The sequence below is a fragment of the Danio rerio genome, chromosome 2 (assembly GCF_052040795.2).
Source record: "Danio rerio strain M-AB ecotype USA chromosome 2, GRCz13ab, whole genome shotgun sequence".
In the NCBI taxonomy this organism is placed as follows: domain Eukaryota; kingdom Metazoa; phylum Chordata; class Actinopteri; order Cypriniformes; family Danionidae; genus Danio; species Danio rerio.
Window position 1 is genome coordinate 27784299 of NC_141022.1, and position 18146 is coordinate 27802444.

Here is an 18146-nt window from a genome sequence, read left to right on the forward strand (position 1 = left end):
AACATCCTAATACACTTAAAATATTGTTTAAAAAAATAAAACAAAATAGTGATGTAGACATTTGACACATTAGCTTTCTCTTCTTTCTTCCTCCATCCCTGTCAGGGGCAAGTTGTAGCTACCTTGTAATGCATTTTTTCACTTCTTTATCAGTGGCGTGGTATGGACATTTGTCCTCACTCCATCTGTGATTAAAAGATAAACAGATAATTAGTAGTGAACAAGTACTAATGTAAAAAAAAAGAAAAAATTAGGAAAAAAGTAGGCTACCTACGAAGCAAAAAAACTATCAAAAAAAACAAATAAAGTTAAAACACTTTGAAATTAGCAAGAGCTTGAACTTACCAGTTTCTTCATTTGTTCAGGCTGCTCCTTTAGTTGATTTTCAAGCTTTTCCAAATCAAATTGGCCAAAGGAAGGTCAAATGTGTTTACATCTGGAATTTCATCAAGTCTGTTTTGGTTTTGTGAGAATCAGGCCCAGCTGCTGCTTTATGACGTTGCATGATTTTAAAACTTCAGTCAGTCGTGCTAAAAAAGAAAAATAACAGATTAGTATAAATCAACCTGTAGCTTATTCTCATACAACTTCTGTAAATACAACAGTGGGTTAGACACTGCTGATATTCTCTAGTTGATCTTTACTTTCTAGCTGCATTAAACCTTAACAAATTTAGTGATGTCTTCAATTCTTACAAAGACATCACGAGATGCAATAAGTTCTGTCTTGATCTCAAACTGCACTAGAACAAAGACTGTAAGTGTTCATAGGTGTACTGCAGGAGTGTCCAAACTTTTTGGGCCGAGGGCCAGATGCAAAAAAACAAACGTTATCGCGGGCCAAATTTTACATACATCACACAGACACATGTATATATATATATATATATATATATATATATATATATATATATATATATATATATATATATATATATATATATATATATACAGTTGAAGTCAGAATTGTTAGCCCCCCTAAATTATTAGCCACCGTTTATTTTTTCCCCAATTTCTGTTTAACGGAGAGTTAAACATTTTTTTCCACACATGTCTAAACATATTAGTTTTAGTAACTCATTTCTAATAACTGATTTATTTTATCTTTGCCATGATGACAGTAAATAATATTGGACTAGATATTTTTAAGACACTTCTATACAGCTTAAAGTGACATTTAAAGGCTTAACTAGGTTAATCAAGTTAACTAGTCAAGTTAAGGTAATTAGGCAAGTTATTTTATAACAATGGTTTGTTCTGAAGACTTAAGGGGCTAATCATTTTGACCTTAAAATGGTTCATGAAAAAATTTAAACCGCTTTTTATTCTAGCCGAAATAAAACATAAGTCTTTCTCCAAAAGAAAAAATATTATCAGACATACTGTAAAAATGTTCTTGCTCTGTTAAACATCATTTGGGAAATATTTAAAAAAGAAGAAATAAATCAATGAGGGGCTAATAATTCAGACTTCAACTGTGTGTAGATAGATAGATAGATAGATAGATAGATAGACAGACAGACAGACAGACAGACAGACAGACAGATAGATAGATAGATAGATAGATAGATAGATAGATAGATAGATAGATAGATCATAACAAGAACTGCTGCTTAATTGAATGCATGTAATAGCGACACCCGGTGGTTATTTATTGAATTACGTTCATTTTTGTATAGCGGGCCAGATTCTATTGATATTTATAAAAAGCCTCGCGGGCCGCAGATGGCCCGCGGGCCGTAGTTTGGACACGCCTGGTGTACTGGAATGTACAGTATCTGTGCATCTTGATGGTGGTCTTAAGATTTCTGCCATAGTCATTGATGGTGATGGTACTTGTGGTGCTGCCTTGATTTCTGAAATCTGCTTTTTATCCAGCCTCTTTGTTCCAAGTAATTTTTCTTCATCACGGTATAGATGTGTCTATACTGTCCCTTAATCAGATACATTTACAAAACAAAACATCACTTTAGTATAGTGCCAGGGCAAAACTCACAGGTTGTAATAGATCAATGACATAATGTTGACAGTATGTGTTTAAAATAATTGCAAACAAACCTGTTCTGTCTTTAGATGTATGACAGGCGATCATCATCCTCATCTGTCTACCAGTCAGAAATCACAGTTGCGTGTGGATGTTTGAGTCGAGCTTCCTCATATGCATCTATAATAAAACATCACATTGTTGTTAACCTCCCGTAAAGAAAAGTTCAAATCCTGAAATACTATCAAAGTTAATTAATGCATATAATACCTATAGTGTAAATAATCAGTACACAGAAGGTTGCACAAGATTTATTCGGAGATTCATGCAGAGTGACAGCCTTATGAATCTGAGACATAGATTTGTAAGATGGTCAAGCACATGCATTATTCTGTACCCATGAAGATTAACCTACCATTGTGAAAAATGTTTGATGATGATAGCCAATAACAATTAACCATTTCAGCTGTTTGTGAAGCAATTAGTAATGTAATGTCTGAAAAGCTCAATCTATGTTGAAAATGTATCAGCAGTTTACAGCTTATAATGGACTTTTAGCACACAACTATAACATGCCTATTCACGTTCAAAAGATTGTGCCATTGACTTCTTTGGTCGTGATGTGCTGCAAAATGATCTCACTAACCTTTGTTAAACAAGAACAATAAGACTTAACCAACAAATATTGTTACCCATTCATTTAAATCAGAATTTATCACTGTCAATAACATAAAAAAAAACATCAAAATCTGCTTTAAGACGTTCAGTTTTACATTAACTGACCATTACAGCTTGAACAAAAGATATAATTGATTCACATAGGCTAACACATATGAATTAAAGTGCATAGTAATATATTTCTCTTGGATAATTTAAAGAGAATAGTAAACAGTCGAGTTTCGATCATTTTCGTGACTAACTGCATAAACAAGATAAACAATAATATTTTATTAATCCAAAACGATTAGTTTTTATTTACACATAATCACAGAATTAATACTGTTGGATAAGTATACGCCTGTACAATGATTTTTTCAATATCCACGGTACTTTATAATGTTAAATCAGGGAAAAAAAACACGTTTTGCCAAGTTAGTTAATGGATTCGTCTACAGAAACTTTCTTTAACGCAAAGTTAGCATACACACAAATTCGTTTCATGTTTCTTTAAAATAATTAAAATAGTTTTCAGTTACTACACACGTTACAATCTAACATTGTGTAAAAGGAAAAGGAACTTTCAGACGTGTTTGTAACTGTTAGCGTTAGCATACATTAGCTCCAGTCGTGTTTCTTAAAGCAAGTTACATTTCGTATCAAACTGTTTTAAATTAATAAACGCTGTTACAACCAAACACCGTGGAAATGTTTTAAGCTCTAAATTCGCTAATTATACAGTACACAAGCAGTAAAAAGCTTACCTTTCTGACCAGAATCCACGTGAAATCTTTGAAAAACCAAACTTTTTCTTCTTGTGATCTTCGTGCCATGGTGGTTGACAACCAGCTTTTTGGAGCATTACCGCCACCGTCTGGATTGGAGTTTGGATCAGGAGTTTAGTCACGTATGTGTTTATTATGAAACCAACTTCTGCTTTAAAAAAAAAAACAGTCAGCACAGGAGCGTGCTATCTCAAAAATAAGCGAATTTTACATAGTTTTTCTCTAGATGACATGTATAATCTATTTATAAATAATATTGTTTTGTTTGCGTCTAAACATTGCGACCATCCACACTAAATATTCTTTTTTTTTTTTTGCTATCGTACCATGAATATTTTCTCAAATTATCATTAAACGTGGAGCTAACAGATTACTAGATAAAATAAGAACTTAATCGGTTGCCATCAGCCGAGTCCTTGCCAGAAGCGGCCAGGATATGGTTGACCGGAATCGGGCCAGTGCTTTACAGCCGCATCACAACCGCATGTGCGCGAGCGAGCTGCGGGCCGCACTCGGCCCGGATAACACTCGCCGATGCCGAGTCGGAGCCGGAGGCGCCGGAGGGCAGCCGAGCTCGGGCCGATTACTGCCTGCTATCTGGGAAACATAAATTGAATTAAATATGAGAACAGACTCTTACACAAAAGACTGACACTGAAACTTATGTAATAATTCACATTTATCAATCGCCTTTTAAGTGGATGTGCAAAATAGCTTGAAACAACAGTTTAAAAAGGCGACTGCTTGGTGACTGCTTTCCCAACTGGTTGTTTATAATGGCTGTATAGATTGTTTTGTTTTTTGTTTGTAAGACTTGGCACATTTTTGACAGAAAAATTAAAAGGATGTTGTGAACTAACATAAAATTTTATAACTGTCAACATTTTTTTCAGCATCTAATCTTTTTAGTATTTTTAGTATCATTTGTTATTGTGATGTTTCATTGAGCTTTGTTTATTTGGTTCTTTCCAGAAGTCTTTCGCTGGTTGGTGTTAAAGATAAGTGAAGATTATAGTTTCAAATATTTATCTGCAATGACACAACAAGAATTGAGCAGTCAAAATAGAATAATCTGACAAAGTGACTATGATAAGAGACAAAAACACCTTGTTGTCTGAAACTGACTCCATTATGCAGTGCCGTTAGGGCTCTCAGCCATCAAATAAAGATTGTGATCTTTGTTGACGCATGTGAAAGGTGACTTAACATGCATGAGGTCAGTGATGGGCAAGTAATTATGCTGTCAGGGGTCATCTGAACTCTATGACCCATAGATCAATGGTTTTTGAAGCAAACGCCAACCAGGACATCAACATAAGTGAATGGTCAGAGATACATTGGCCATGGTGTTTTATTGTTCTTTGGCAGTAAATATATGGTGATAAACATTTATATATTTTTTTAATTCATTTTCATTATATATTTGGTATTATGAACTAATGAACAATATTTTTCAGTATTCTTTCTATTAAAGGGGTGTCTTCTACGATATCATATTTTAAACTTTAGTTGATGTGTAATGTAGCTGTCTGAACATAAACAACATCTCCTATGCTAAAAAATCAATGCATATGGGGACATTGCCTTTTACAGAATCAGGGTAGCAAAGCCTACAGCGAATGAAGTTTGGGGACAAAAAAATACATCCAGGTTAGTGAGACAACAAACCCTTAAAGTTATGCACATACACCACGCGCATACACCCAGCACAGTGAAGGGGCGTGGCCAGAGGTGCTATAATGTTATAGCAGAGAAAGCTAAAGAGAATTATAAAAAATATAAAGCAAACATTTGACAAAGGCGGGCTTTCAGAGGAACTAGACAATATGACAGTCGTTTTCATGTTAGCTGAGAAGCTTATATAATCAAAGTAAGATATATGAAAACATAAGGTGACACAACCAAGCCTTAAAAATACACTCTGGACCACTCCTTTTATAAAAACGGATAAAATACAGAATAAGACAATAACAATAACAAAGAGAAAATATCTTTATTAATTTGACAACAAACACATACATTTTCACAATACCTGCTAATATAGAAACACACTGCAAATAGTACTGATTACAATGGAAATGTGTAGAGGGAGGCGAAAAGTGATGAACCCAACGACTTCCTGAAGAGAGTCAGCTCTTTTAATGTTAATTGTGTAATTTTTAATTTAATGTAAGATAATTAATGCTAAAATAAACAAACAACAAGGAACAGTATGACCGGAATGTTAACCATTACATATGTACAATCACACTGGTGTGATTAGAACATTCCGAACACACGTAAATTTAAATCTGACAGTTCGCGTTGAGGCGTAGAAAGAGATGCTCGGTGCTTTTGACAAATCTAATTTTATCAGTGTTTTCAAACAAATATTTATTTTTGGTTTCAGACATATTTATGTTTTTCTATATGCATCTGTTTTTTTAACTTGCATTGGATTTATGCATTTATGTATTTGCATGTGTTATGACAATTTTCGAGCATACATTGTAATAATGTAATGTATATATTTATATACTGCCTTTATCGTGTATGGCCATACACCCAAAGTGGGGGTCTATCCACACCACTACCAGTGTGCAGCATCCACAGGACAATAGCGCCTGTGCATTCACAACACTCCAGCTATTGGTGGAGTGGACAGCAAGGATATAATAGTTTTGTTTTTTTCATTAGTTTTATGTTTTTTGTTTTTTTTTTCGTTTTGACTTTTTGTTTTCAAATTCAGTTAGCTTTATGTAGTTTTTAGAGGCAGATTTACAAGTTTTTATTAGTTTCTACATTTTGAAATTGCTTAGTATTAGTTTCATTTTTATTAGTTTCGGTATTAGTTTTGCGTTTTTTATGTTTGTTTTTTTTTGTTTTTGTTTTTCTAAATAAAGATATTTGTTAAGTGCAAGATTTAAAAACATCAGAATAAATATTGTATAATAAAAACATGCTGTCCTGGGAGAGAGCCCTGAGCTCATAAGTTCCTCGAGCCCAGGGCTCCCTCCCATTTGCAAGGCGAGAGGGGAGTTTGAGCTCAGGTAGATCTCGAGAACTCCCCTGCTGTAGCAGCTAATGAACGGATAGTGATTGCTCTTAAGAGATAACTACTTACTAGGAGCATGTCTATGATTCTGATATGGATTAGTCAATTAACTTAAGTTGCATGTTTTTTGATGGTGGGAGGCAACTGAAGAACCCAGGGGAAACCTCCACACAGAAAACTCCACACAGAAACGTCGGCTGGCTTGGTAAGGACTAGAACCAGTGACGTTCTTGCTGTGAGGCAACATTGCAAACCACTGGGCCACCGGGCCACCCATCTAGGAAAGGAGGAGAAGTAGGGGTGGAAGGAGGGGTTCTTTAAAACAAAGATGGCTGTCATATGGAACTTGGGGTACTTGTAGTGGCTTAGGAATCGTCTGATTGGTTAATCATAAATTGAATAATGTGGGGCCGGCTGCAAGCAATCAAAAGCATGTGATCCTCTCGAAATTAGCTCATAAATAAACTTCACTTAAATTTTTATTACAGTTAGCATAAAAATGTCCAATACCAAATAAAATTGATCGCAAGATAGTTATAACAGTTTTTCATGCAAGAATGTAGTTTTTCAAAACTCAAATCTGTGGTTTATTTATAAAGATTATGGTATTGTGTTAATGCCAAAAGCTATTATCAACCAAATATCAACAGCTAATGATGTTAGACTTTAATGTCATAATGTGACGTCCATACAACATCAAAGTGACATTGAATTTAAGTTAGGTAATTACACAACACAGAAGCAACCAAAGAAAAACGTCTACTGATGTAACACTTTGACGTTGTATGGACCTCACATTACAATGTTAAGATGACTTTGGATTTTGGTTAGCTAATGGCACAAAAGTTGACCAACCAAAGATCAATGTCTACTGATGTTAGACACTGACATTGTATCGACGTCACATTATGACGTTTAGATGACGATGGACTTTGGTTGGTTGATTCCACAACCTAAAACCAACCTAAGATCAACGTCTACAGATGTTAGACTTTGACGTTGTATGGACGTCACATTACATTGTTAATATGACGTTAGATTTTGCTCCCTGTCGTCGCAACCAAAACATAACCAAACACCTACATCATATGACGTTGTGTGCCTGCTGGGTGCAATTGCAATTTACATTTACAAAAAAAACTTTTATTGACTCATTTAAACTTTTAATTTAACTATAATTAACTTAATGTGGGGGGAAATTATCATAAGAGAGGTGAGGGTCTGCCACAAGCCTGGAAGCTGAGCACATAGAGAGACAAAAAAATAACCCAAAAACGTTATTTTGAGCATGTTTGTGCTTATCAGTGGAGCAGAGGAGATCCATCAAGCCCTGCAGCTGGGTTTCAGAGAGCGAGGAGGAGGATCACACAATTACATCTCTCCACCGAGGAGAGAGAGAGAGAGAGAGAGAGAGAGAAACACACACACAAACAGGGATTCTGGAAGCCAGGGAGGGAGGGAAAGAGAGGGAGACCACAGGCAGTTTACTCTCTTTAAAAGGCAAAGCGTGGAAAAAAAAAAAGTGGAACAGCTGCCCTGATGGCGTGACGATGGATCCGTGCAGCTCCCATTCACACTACATTTCTGTTGTTATGCAAGAATCGAGTGTGAAGATCAACAGTTTTCTTAAATTGTTTTGATGATTCGCCTGGAGTGAGAGAAACAGCTGTTTTCTAGGATTACAAAAAAAGGACGGTTTGATTTAAAACTTTGATGCATGGAGGATGTGAGTTAATTTAAAGTCCAATACTGATAGTGTGATGATGGATCTGTGATGTTACCATTCGCACTCGTTCTCTGATTTTTGTGCTAGATTTATGTAAAGATCAACAGCTTTCTCATATTGTTCTCATATTGGATTGACAGAATTAGCTGTTTTATAGGACTACAAAAAAGTGGATGGCTTGTTTTAAAACTTTTTATACATGGTAAATATGAGTTGAATGAAAATCGGTGATGATGGATTTATGCTGCTTCCATTCAGACTTGTTTTCTGGCTTCTGATTGAGTTTTTTGTGCAAGAATCGAAAGTGAAGATCGGTCACTTTCTCCAAATTTTTTGCTGATTTGCTTGGAGTAATAGAAGCAGCTGTTTTCTGGGACTACAAAAAAGCTGGATGGTTTGCTTTCGACGTTGATGCATGGAGCAAACAAGTTAATAATTGAGGCAGATATTGGAAGGTGTAAAAGAGGCATTTAAACAGAGGCGCTTCAGCTCGGAGCATGACGGTATTGGTTGGAGGTGAGGTGGGATGAACAGTGGAGGATACCAGAATCTTGTGCAGCTGGATCTCTGTATGGGGCAGAACCATGTCCTTTAGTGCCAGGGGCAGCATTACTCAGGAGGGGGCGCAAGGAAGTATTGAGAAGAGAGACACGCGAGTCAAGAGGGCGGTTCGCATTTCCAGTATTGTCGCACAGGAGGTGAGTTCACAGTAAAAGAAAACTTTTTGTTTTGTGACTGTTTGGTTTATCCTGGTTAAACTATTACTTTTTTAATTTTGTAAGGATACATTACTTTTGTCATGTCAAAGATTTCAGTTTTTTTCTGTTAATGTGTAAAAAATTCTATATTGATTGAGAAACATTTGTTCAGAATTGATGCATGAATGAATTTTAGTGTCCACACAATGTTTGGTAGCGCAAATGTTTTAAGCATCAATAATGATGATATATTGTTCTTGAGGATCAAATCATCAGATTGAATGATTTATCTGATGGGTGATTTGACAAAAAAAAACTGGAGTAATGATGCAGAAAATTCCAACCCAGGCTCATTCTGGAAACATAGCCCCGCGGACGTTTCTGGAGACAGCGAAATACGTCCTGGCAGGTACGTATTTGTGCAGTTTTTGTTTTCACAAATCCATGAGAGGCAGCTGTGCACAATTTTTCGCATCTCGAACGTTCACGCCTGTGCTGTTTTCGTGTATAAAGCCACCGGGGGCCGCTGTTGAGCGACCGTCTGTCCGACTGACTGAATGACTGAATTGACTGGGCGGCCGGCCAATCAGCCGACCCAGCCACCCTACTCCTCCTCCTTCTTCCCTAAACCAAAGCAACGATTTACAAAAGCCGTCCAAAAAAAGAAGCCCTCGTCTGATTTTGACCACCTTTTCGGATTTCACCGCATTCTCATCCTGTTATGAATTTATTCGCTTTATCTTTTGGATTCTATTTTTTGTCTTACCTGATTTCTGGAACCGCTCTTTCTTAGACTTGAACCCGGTCGTCGCCGTGGCCGGCTCCTCCTCCTCTGGGCCTCCGCTCTGCCAACGTAACACAACGAGCTAACTAGACAAACTGGTCGTGGCCGAAAACCCTCTACACGGAGGAGGTGAGCCATCTGTCAGCGAGCTCGAAGAGGAGCGTCGTCACACCGCCCCGTAGCGTTCGCTTGAAAAAACAAAATGCAGCCATACATACCTGCGGCCATGTAAATCACGGTCCCCAGAAACGTCTGCGGGGCTATGTTTTCAGAATGAGCTTGGGTTGGAAAATTCAGCTTTGCATCAGAGGAATACTTTCTTTTTCCAAAAAGCGTTAATGTTTTTGTTTATTATTTTAAATTTGAAATAAATAAATAAATAAATAAAGCTTTTTTTTATCTCTAGTATTTTACCAATGAAATGATAAGTTTAATATTGTATAATTATTATTATTATTATTACTATTACTATTAACATTATTCATTCATTCATTTTTTTTTTTTTTTTTGGCTTAGTCCCTTTATCAATCTGGGGTCGCTACAGCGGAATGAACTCCCAACCTATCCAGCATATGTTTTATGCAGCGGATGCCTTTCCAGCTGCAACCCATCTCTGGGAAACATCCATACACATTTATTCACACTCGTACAGTACAGACAATTTTAGCTTGCCCAATTCACTTGTACTGTATGTCTTTGGACTGTGGGGGAAACTGGAGCACCCAATGATAATAATCAATGTTATGTTGCTAATATTACATGTTGTATTTTCTAATGCTGTTTATTATTTTAAATACATATTATTGTAGTTACATATTAATGTAGTTAAATTCACTCATAATCATTAATAGAATTATAATAATTATCATTAGTATATTTTTATAATTAGTTTTGTGTTTGTTAATAATAAACATAAATTAAAAACTCAATTTACAGCTTTGATTATGTCTGATTATGTTGACACAATTTTATACTATATTACATTAGCACTAAGACTATAAATAGTTTGAATTTTTTGGAATCTACTAATGATCTGTTTATTCCAAGTAAAAGGAAACATTGATTTTTAAATCAATTGTAATCTAATGGCAGCCTGTGTGTGATGAGTCTCCAGTACCAAGAGAGACACTGAACTGAATCACATGGTATTAACATCTGCACCTACAATGAGTTTAATACAGAATTAAAGTTATAGTTTTTTTCATTCTTTCCCAGAAATGGGTTGCGGCAGGAAGGGCATCCCCTGCGTAAAAACGTGCTGGATAAGTCGGCGGTTCATTCCGCTGTGGGGACTCTGGATTAATAAAGAAACTCAGCCGACAAGAAAATGAATGAATGAATGAGGTTTAGTTCACCTGAAAATGAAAATGTACTCAAACTTTTATGAATAACTTACTTTTTTGTTGAACACACACACACACGCACGCACACACACGCACGCACACACACAAACAAACAAACAAGCAAACAAACAAACAAACAAACAAACAAACAAAAAGAGAATTTGGTAAAAGCTAGTGCCTTCTTTTTCCCCTTTATGGATGCCAATGGCGATCAGTTTCAAACATTCTTCAAATTATGTTTCTTTTGTATTTAACAACACCAAAAAACGTAAAGGTATAGGATCGCCTGAGCTTTGTAACATTTGAATATTTTCTCATTAATATTGTCACAAATTTGAAAGTTTTCCTTCGATATTCTACAGGAAATTAACAAAAGGATTGTGATTATTAATTTTCATAATTTCTTTTGCAGATTTTCAGATATAGTTCACCAACATGTGAAATTATTTTAGAAGATAATTTTGTCATAAACTTTCTCTTTCAATCCTCACAGTAGCATGTGTTTGATCTTGTATGTAATGTGATGAAAATTATGCCACAGGACATGAGCACAGGCAGTCGGGCGCTGGCATTTGTCTCTGGCCAGAGGCTCATGTTGGTGGTGTGTAAGATTGGTGTAGTGGTGTCAGAAGTGGCTCTGCTCACCACCGTCACAGCAGTCAGGTCAAACACCCCACATTCATCTCAGCACATGGATGCCCTTCACTGACACGCCAGAGTTTGTGTATGGCAAGCCAGTTTAACATTTAACCCTTGTACGCTTAAAATTTTATTACATTAGGCTGGTCCCTGAAGTGTACAACCAGAACATTCAGTGAATCACGTAATCAGCTTATAAATTCAAATCTACTTTCCATGTTTTCTCTGAGTCAGAGAAAGACACATGTGGCACTTGTCACAAATCCCAATTTATTAGTATTTCAAACAAATAGCACCTATGTTGTCTTTCAGAAATGTCATAATTAGTAGAAAAATACAAAATACACGCTGATGCCTATGTGGTGGTTGCAATACAGTGTTCTCTCGCTATAATGCGAGGGACTAATAAAGGGACTAAGCCAAAAAGAAAATGAATGAATTGTCCAAAACAAATTATCATGCTCAGAAAAATGACAAACTGATTTTAATGCACAGTAATTTGAATTTGAACCACTTGAATTTGAAATTTTACACAGAAATATAAACCTTAAAGCAATTCATTCTAAACAGCAGCATGTTTAAAAATCTGTGTTGGGGGTCATTGGAAAAATTTTAAACTTAGTAAAAAGTATAATAGTAAAATAATTAGCACTATGTGAAGTTTAACAAACTTATTTCAAGAGGCGCAAGTGATATGATTGATTGCGGCTGGCCTCTCATCTATAATCATTAGTAAGCCAATCGGAATAATCCAAACTCACTATAAATAGCCCTTATCTATGTTTTTTGAAAAATCCCCCCTTCCAGCCCAACTCCCCCTTTTTCCTCCTTTACCTAGGGGAGCTCTCGAGAACTACCTGATCTTTACATGCTTATCGTCCATAACCCTGGGCTCAATTATCTCCAAGCTCAGGCTTCTCTCCTGGGACAGCATGGCAAACCTGCTAATATTATCAACCAATTGTGAACACTTGACTAGGTAATAAAAATACCAATACCTAATAGAAAGGATACTGGTATCTTAAATATAAGTACTTGTACAATGAACATTTGTTTTATAGATAAATTGTTAAAACGGCTTGCCATAGTCTGTGTGGTGCTGAGATAATCACTCACTGTAAATGGCATTGCCCTATGGGCTGGAGCTCTTCCTTGATCGATGCCTACCCTCTCTCACTGCTTTCCTCTGAGATTTGCTTCTGTGTTTCAACCCGATGGCATGTCCTAACTACCTGTGATGTTCCCTAGAGCTTCACCAATCAGTAGGTTTAGAGCTGGATGCTATGCTGGTTGCTCTGTGAAGGGTGTTGTGCATTGTTCTTGATTGGTTTTTAGGGGATTCAGTAATGGTCTTTTAATGGCCGGTCTTTGTGCGAGGACCTCATGTCCTGACATTGGTGGACAGCTGGTGCGAGGCAGGAGATCGGGGAAGTTTGCATCTTGAAGCATGTTTAAGCCTGAAACAACACACATGGGATGGATATAACATACTGTAGGTCAATCTTCTGTCAAGTTGTGAAAAGAGATGGATCCCTTTTTTACTAAGTCCTCTTTTTGCTGGGGCATCTGCACTTAAGCTCTATTTTTTTAGTGTCCTGACATAATTATGGGAAAAGTTTGTTTTGTTCAATTATATCATTAAATCATTCAAAAAAATGATGTTGGCTGTTTGTTCAAACTACCGATTTTATATAAGCTGAAACAACACAGTTCTTGAGGGTTTTTTTTTTTGGACAGTTTAATTGTTGTGTTAAATTAACTTAATTTTGTAAAAATAAGTTAACTTAATTCCTCATGTTGTCCCAACACAAATCGATTGTGTGGAACCTAGCATTTTATACAGTAATCTTTTGTTATAGCTATAGTAATAAATCGAGTACTGTTGTTATCTTCTGTCATGTATAGTTGTATACAGTTGAAGTCAGAATTATTAGCCCCACTGAATTATTAGACCGCTTGTTTATTTTTCCCCAATTTCTGTTTAACGGAAAGAAGATTTTTCAACACATTTCTAAACATAATAGTTTTAATAACTCATTTCTAATAACTGATTTATTTTATCTTTGGCATGATGACAGTAAATAATATAACTAGATATTTTTCAAGACACTTCTATACAGCTTAAAGTGACATTTAAAGGCTTAAATAATTAGGTTAACTAGACAGGTCAGGGTAATTAGGCAAGTTATTGTATAACAGTGGTTTGTTCTGTAGACAGTCAAGAAAAAATATAGCTTAAAGGGGCTAATAATTTTGTCCCTAAAATGGTGTTTAAAAATTTTAAAGCTGCTTTTATTCTAGCCAAAAATAAATAAATAAGACTTTCTCCAGAAGAAAAAATATTGTCAGACATACTGTAAAAATTTCCTTGCTCTGTTAAATATCATTTGGGAAATATTTAAAAAAGAAGAAAAAATTCAAAGGGGGCTAATAATTCTGAATTCAGCTGTATATAGATAATGCTTATATGTATAATGTCTTAACTAATCAAAGCTAACCAATCTTTTTTTTTTAACTGTACAATTGAAGAGAGATATAGAGAGCAGAAAAAAGATCAAGGGTAGTTATGCATGTTTAACATTGTATTTTTAATGAAACTGTACAATTTCCTGAAATGTATCATGTCTCAATCACTCAACCAATGTTTCAGCTATGGAATGATGTAAAAAAAAAAAAAAACAGCTAAACAAGTCATCCAAACACTTACGAAATCTTATCAGTGTTCATAACAATGTTTTAACCAGAAAAAGATTCTAGAGGGAAGCAGATAATATAATATAATATAATATAATATAATATAATATAATATAATATAATATAATATAATATAATATAATATAATATGATAATATAATATAAAATGTTAGTTTATTAGTGATATTGTACTTCTGTACTGTATGTTTGAATAAACGGATTTTTAACAGGTTTCTATAAAGCAAAGGAGTATTTTTCATTTTAATTTGGTGTTAATTGATGTATAAAAACAAAGTAATAAACATGCTAAAAAACTAAAAATTAATAAATAAAAATGCTTATGAGACTGAAATTATTGCAATTTTTAACTTTTTGCATTTATTAAATGTGTATATTATGTGGTTGTCCAATATGAATTTATTAATTGTAACTGATTTATAATTGCTTATTATTCCAATCTATCTCACAATTTTTATTTTTCATATATTATATCTATATTTTGTATCACTCTTGAGCAAAACTGACACATAAAAACTTTGTTTATTTTAATTCACAATCTAAGAAATGAATTTCTGAGCAGATATTTTGAAGAAGTAAGTAAAAATTGTCAGAATTAAAAATATATATATTACCTGAACTACCCCTTTAAGCAATTCTACAAAGATGCAAATTGGATTTTTTTTTTCTACTGAAAGCTTCTAGGATTTTGATTTATTAAAAGGGGAGTTTGCTTTGAAGCATCCAGTCAATACTTCAGTTCTCTTGATGATGAATTGTGCATCGTAATTATTGGATTTCTGTCAACAAAGATGAAAAATCACACCAGAATCCTTGTGTGTTGCTCATCTCAGAGCCCGATTCACCTTCGGTGCTCATTAAGGCGAGATAATGCAGGTGAACAGGTTAAATTAACTAATGCCATATAAAATGCTTGGTTGTTATAACCCAATGTTGGGTCAAATATTGACAAACCCAACTAATGGGTTAAAATTACAACAATACTGCATTTTTAAAAATGTAATTACAACCATGCTGACAACCAGATGATTGATTACATGAACTACTGCAAACATTTTTTTAAAGGTTTCTAAAAGTTTTAATATGACATTATTCAATGTAATATGTGCTACTTCACATTTCTATTACAAAAATCTGAACATTGGATCAAATCAAAATTCAAAATTATATACTAACACTATTAAAATACTATAAACAGCCAGATTGTTTTTGAATGAATGTTTGTAATTGTAAATATTATGTACAGTTAAAGTCGTATTAATAGCCCCCCCTGATTTAAATTTTATTTTCTTTTTTTAATAATTCCCAAATGATGTTTACAGAGCAGGGAAATTTTCACAGTATGTCTGATAATATTTTTTCTTCTGGAGAAAGTCTTATTTGTTTTATTTCAGCTTGAATAAAAGCAGTTTTTAATTTTTTATTTACCATTTTAAGGTATAAATTATTAGCTCCTTTAAGCTAATTCTTTTTTATATAGTCTACAGAACAAATCATCGTTGTACAATAACTTGCCTAATTACAATAACCAGCCTAGTTATGCCTAATTAACCTAGTTATGCTTTTAAATGTCACTTTAAGCTGCATAGAAGTGTCTTGAAAAATTTCTAGTAAAATAGTATGTACTTTCATCATGACAAAGAAAAAATAAATCAGTTATTAGAAAGGAGTTACTAAAACTATTGTTTAGAAATGTGTTGAAAAAAATCTTCTCTCCGTTAAACAAAAATCGAGGAAGAAAATAGACAGGGGGGCTAATAATTCTGACTTCAACTGTATTAATATTTCCCTTTTTATAAACTTTTATATAGGTATGAATAAAACAGTAAAGTTTGGTGTATGTAAGTGATGTTGAAGTGGAAATTTACTGTAGGACAAAAAATCTCCATTAACAAAGAGTATATACAATATAGACGTTGATGTAGTTCATAAATATAATAAATTTTACTATGAATTACTATAGTATTTTTTCATGTAATCCCAGAGGTATTTAGTGCTTGTCTCTTCTAAAATAAGTTTAAAAACCACTGTGTGTATTGTAAACAACAGTGTAATACTTTAAATAATTGCTTATGTAAAACAATGCAAATTGGATAAAAATTGTGTTTATAATATTTATAATATTTTCAAACAAAGTTTCTGCATTATGTTTGCATTATGAGAACAATGGTAATAGTTGTATAATATAATAATAACGTTACCTGCTTGTCAGATAGTAATATCTACAGCGTAAAAAATTGCTGGGTTCCACTCAAATGGATTAAAGGAATTACAAATTGATGTAGATTGAACATAAAACAGTTAAGTTGTCCCAATAAAAACATCAAGAATATTGTTGTTGCAGCTCATTTTAAGTAGATTGAACAAACAGCAAATGTGAATTTTTTAAGTGTACATCAATACAAACACAACAGCGTGAAGCCTACACTCAGGGCGTCTTCGTTCTGTTCTGCTTTTTAAATACTGAACCCTCCTCACATACCAAAATTGCTTGTTTGCATCCCACTTCAGTATGTAGTTGTGGAATGATAGGAGTAACTTAAAAATACAATTTTAGCTGAATAATTTGTGTCCTTGTAAAAAAAAAATGGATAAATTTGATGTTTTTTGTCCACCTCTAAATAGCAGCTGCTACCATTAAGTATTTGGACGACTATGTCACACACAAAAGTGCTTATAGAGGCTAATTCTCTAGGCTGTATTCTCTATTTCCACCTGGGGATACTTATCCCGAGGCCTCTACAAATTGTGCTGCAACATTGATGTGATCTAAAACCTGTGAAGATATCATGCCAAGGTATCCATAATCCTGGAGCAGGCCGTATCCTGAGCAGGTGGTTTGGTGGTCATGGAGGAGTGGAGACCATGAGACTCTAGCGTTCTCCAGCCTCCTGCACCTAGAATGCAGCTCTGCACAAGAAGTTTGGCCAGAGTCAAATTACTCAATTAGTGAAGTTTTGTTCCTCGCCACTGTCGCCACTGGCTTGCTTGCTTTGGGACTTGTGGAGATGTGCATCAATGGATTTGCTATTGACTGTTTGGACTTTCAGCAGTGAAATTTAAACCACACTGAAAGGAAATAAACTGAACTTCAACTCTGAAAACTGGATTGATACTATTTTAAATTTACCAGAACTTCTATGTTTAGCTGCTTGACACAATCTACATTATAAAATCGCTTGAATTGAATTGAATTGAATTGAATTGAATTGAATTGAATTAATCACCACTGGGCGACTCAATGAAGCAGTATACAGAATGCGAGGAAAATGTTGAATTTGCCTGAAACGCATTTTCAGGAATAGTTTGAATACATAATCTCAAGTGGAAAGTTTGTGTGAGGTGAAAAACATCCTGTAATAAGACTAGATAGAGTGACAAGATGCTCCACGGTTGGTGTGAACCCAGCATAATTCCTTATAGGGTGGGGGAGGGTGCTCATTGGTGGTTGATGATGCCCTAGGCGACCACTTAGTTCACCTATAAGGTATGAGTGCCTGTAATGTCTCATCTTAACCAGCATCAACTCAACATGTAACTGCTGGGTCTGTATGCATTTATCTATGAGCAAACATTTTACTTGACATGATGTTTCTTCGCGGCTGTCAGCCACGATCTGTGACGAGTGTATTTGGCTCGTGTTGCTGTGCTGTCCTTGTGAATTAGCTGTCGGGGTGAAGGGTGGACGGGGTGGACGTGTCGGTCCAAGGCCAGTGGGAGATGAGAGCGCAGCAGGGGTGGGAAAGAGAGAGGACGTGAGGGTGAAGGAACCGGCCTTGGGACTC

The 18146-nt window shown here is 35.0% G+C and overlaps 1 protein-coding gene and 2 long non-coding RNA genes across 7 annotated transcripts in view; 1 reads left to right on the top strand and 2 right to left on the bottom strand.

The window, feature by feature from the left end:
• The window catches only part of kcnh2a (potassium voltage-gated channel, subfamily H (eag-related), member 2a), a 100623-nt gene that overhangs the window by 51965 nt on the left and 30512 nt on the right, over nucleotides 1-18146 (top strand). For 2 of the 5 annotated variants that reach the window (XM_087239785.1, XM_087239786.1), the window contains exon 1: nucleotides 7981-8883. In XM_087239785.1, coding sequence (XP_087095911.1) covers nucleotides 8770-8883 — 114 coding nt within the window. In that variant the 5' untranslated portion in view covers nucleotides 7981-8769. 5 annotated transcript variants of the gene reach the window in all.
• On the bottom strand, nucleotides 32-479 carry LOC147846356 (uncharacterized). Its single transcript, XR_015478494.1, has 2 exons — nucleotides 346-479; nucleotides 32-185 (listed from the first exon to the last, which is right to left on the bottom strand). It is a non-coding gene; the product is annotated as an uncharacterized LOC147846356 (long non-coding RNA).
• Nucleotides 1863-3476, bottom strand: LOC137487821 (uncharacterized). The gene is made up of 3 exons (XR_015478490.1): nucleotides 3405-3476; nucleotides 2058-2163; nucleotides 1863-1933 (listed from the first exon to the last, which is right to left on the bottom strand). It is a non-coding gene; the product is annotated as an uncharacterized LOC137487821 (long non-coding RNA).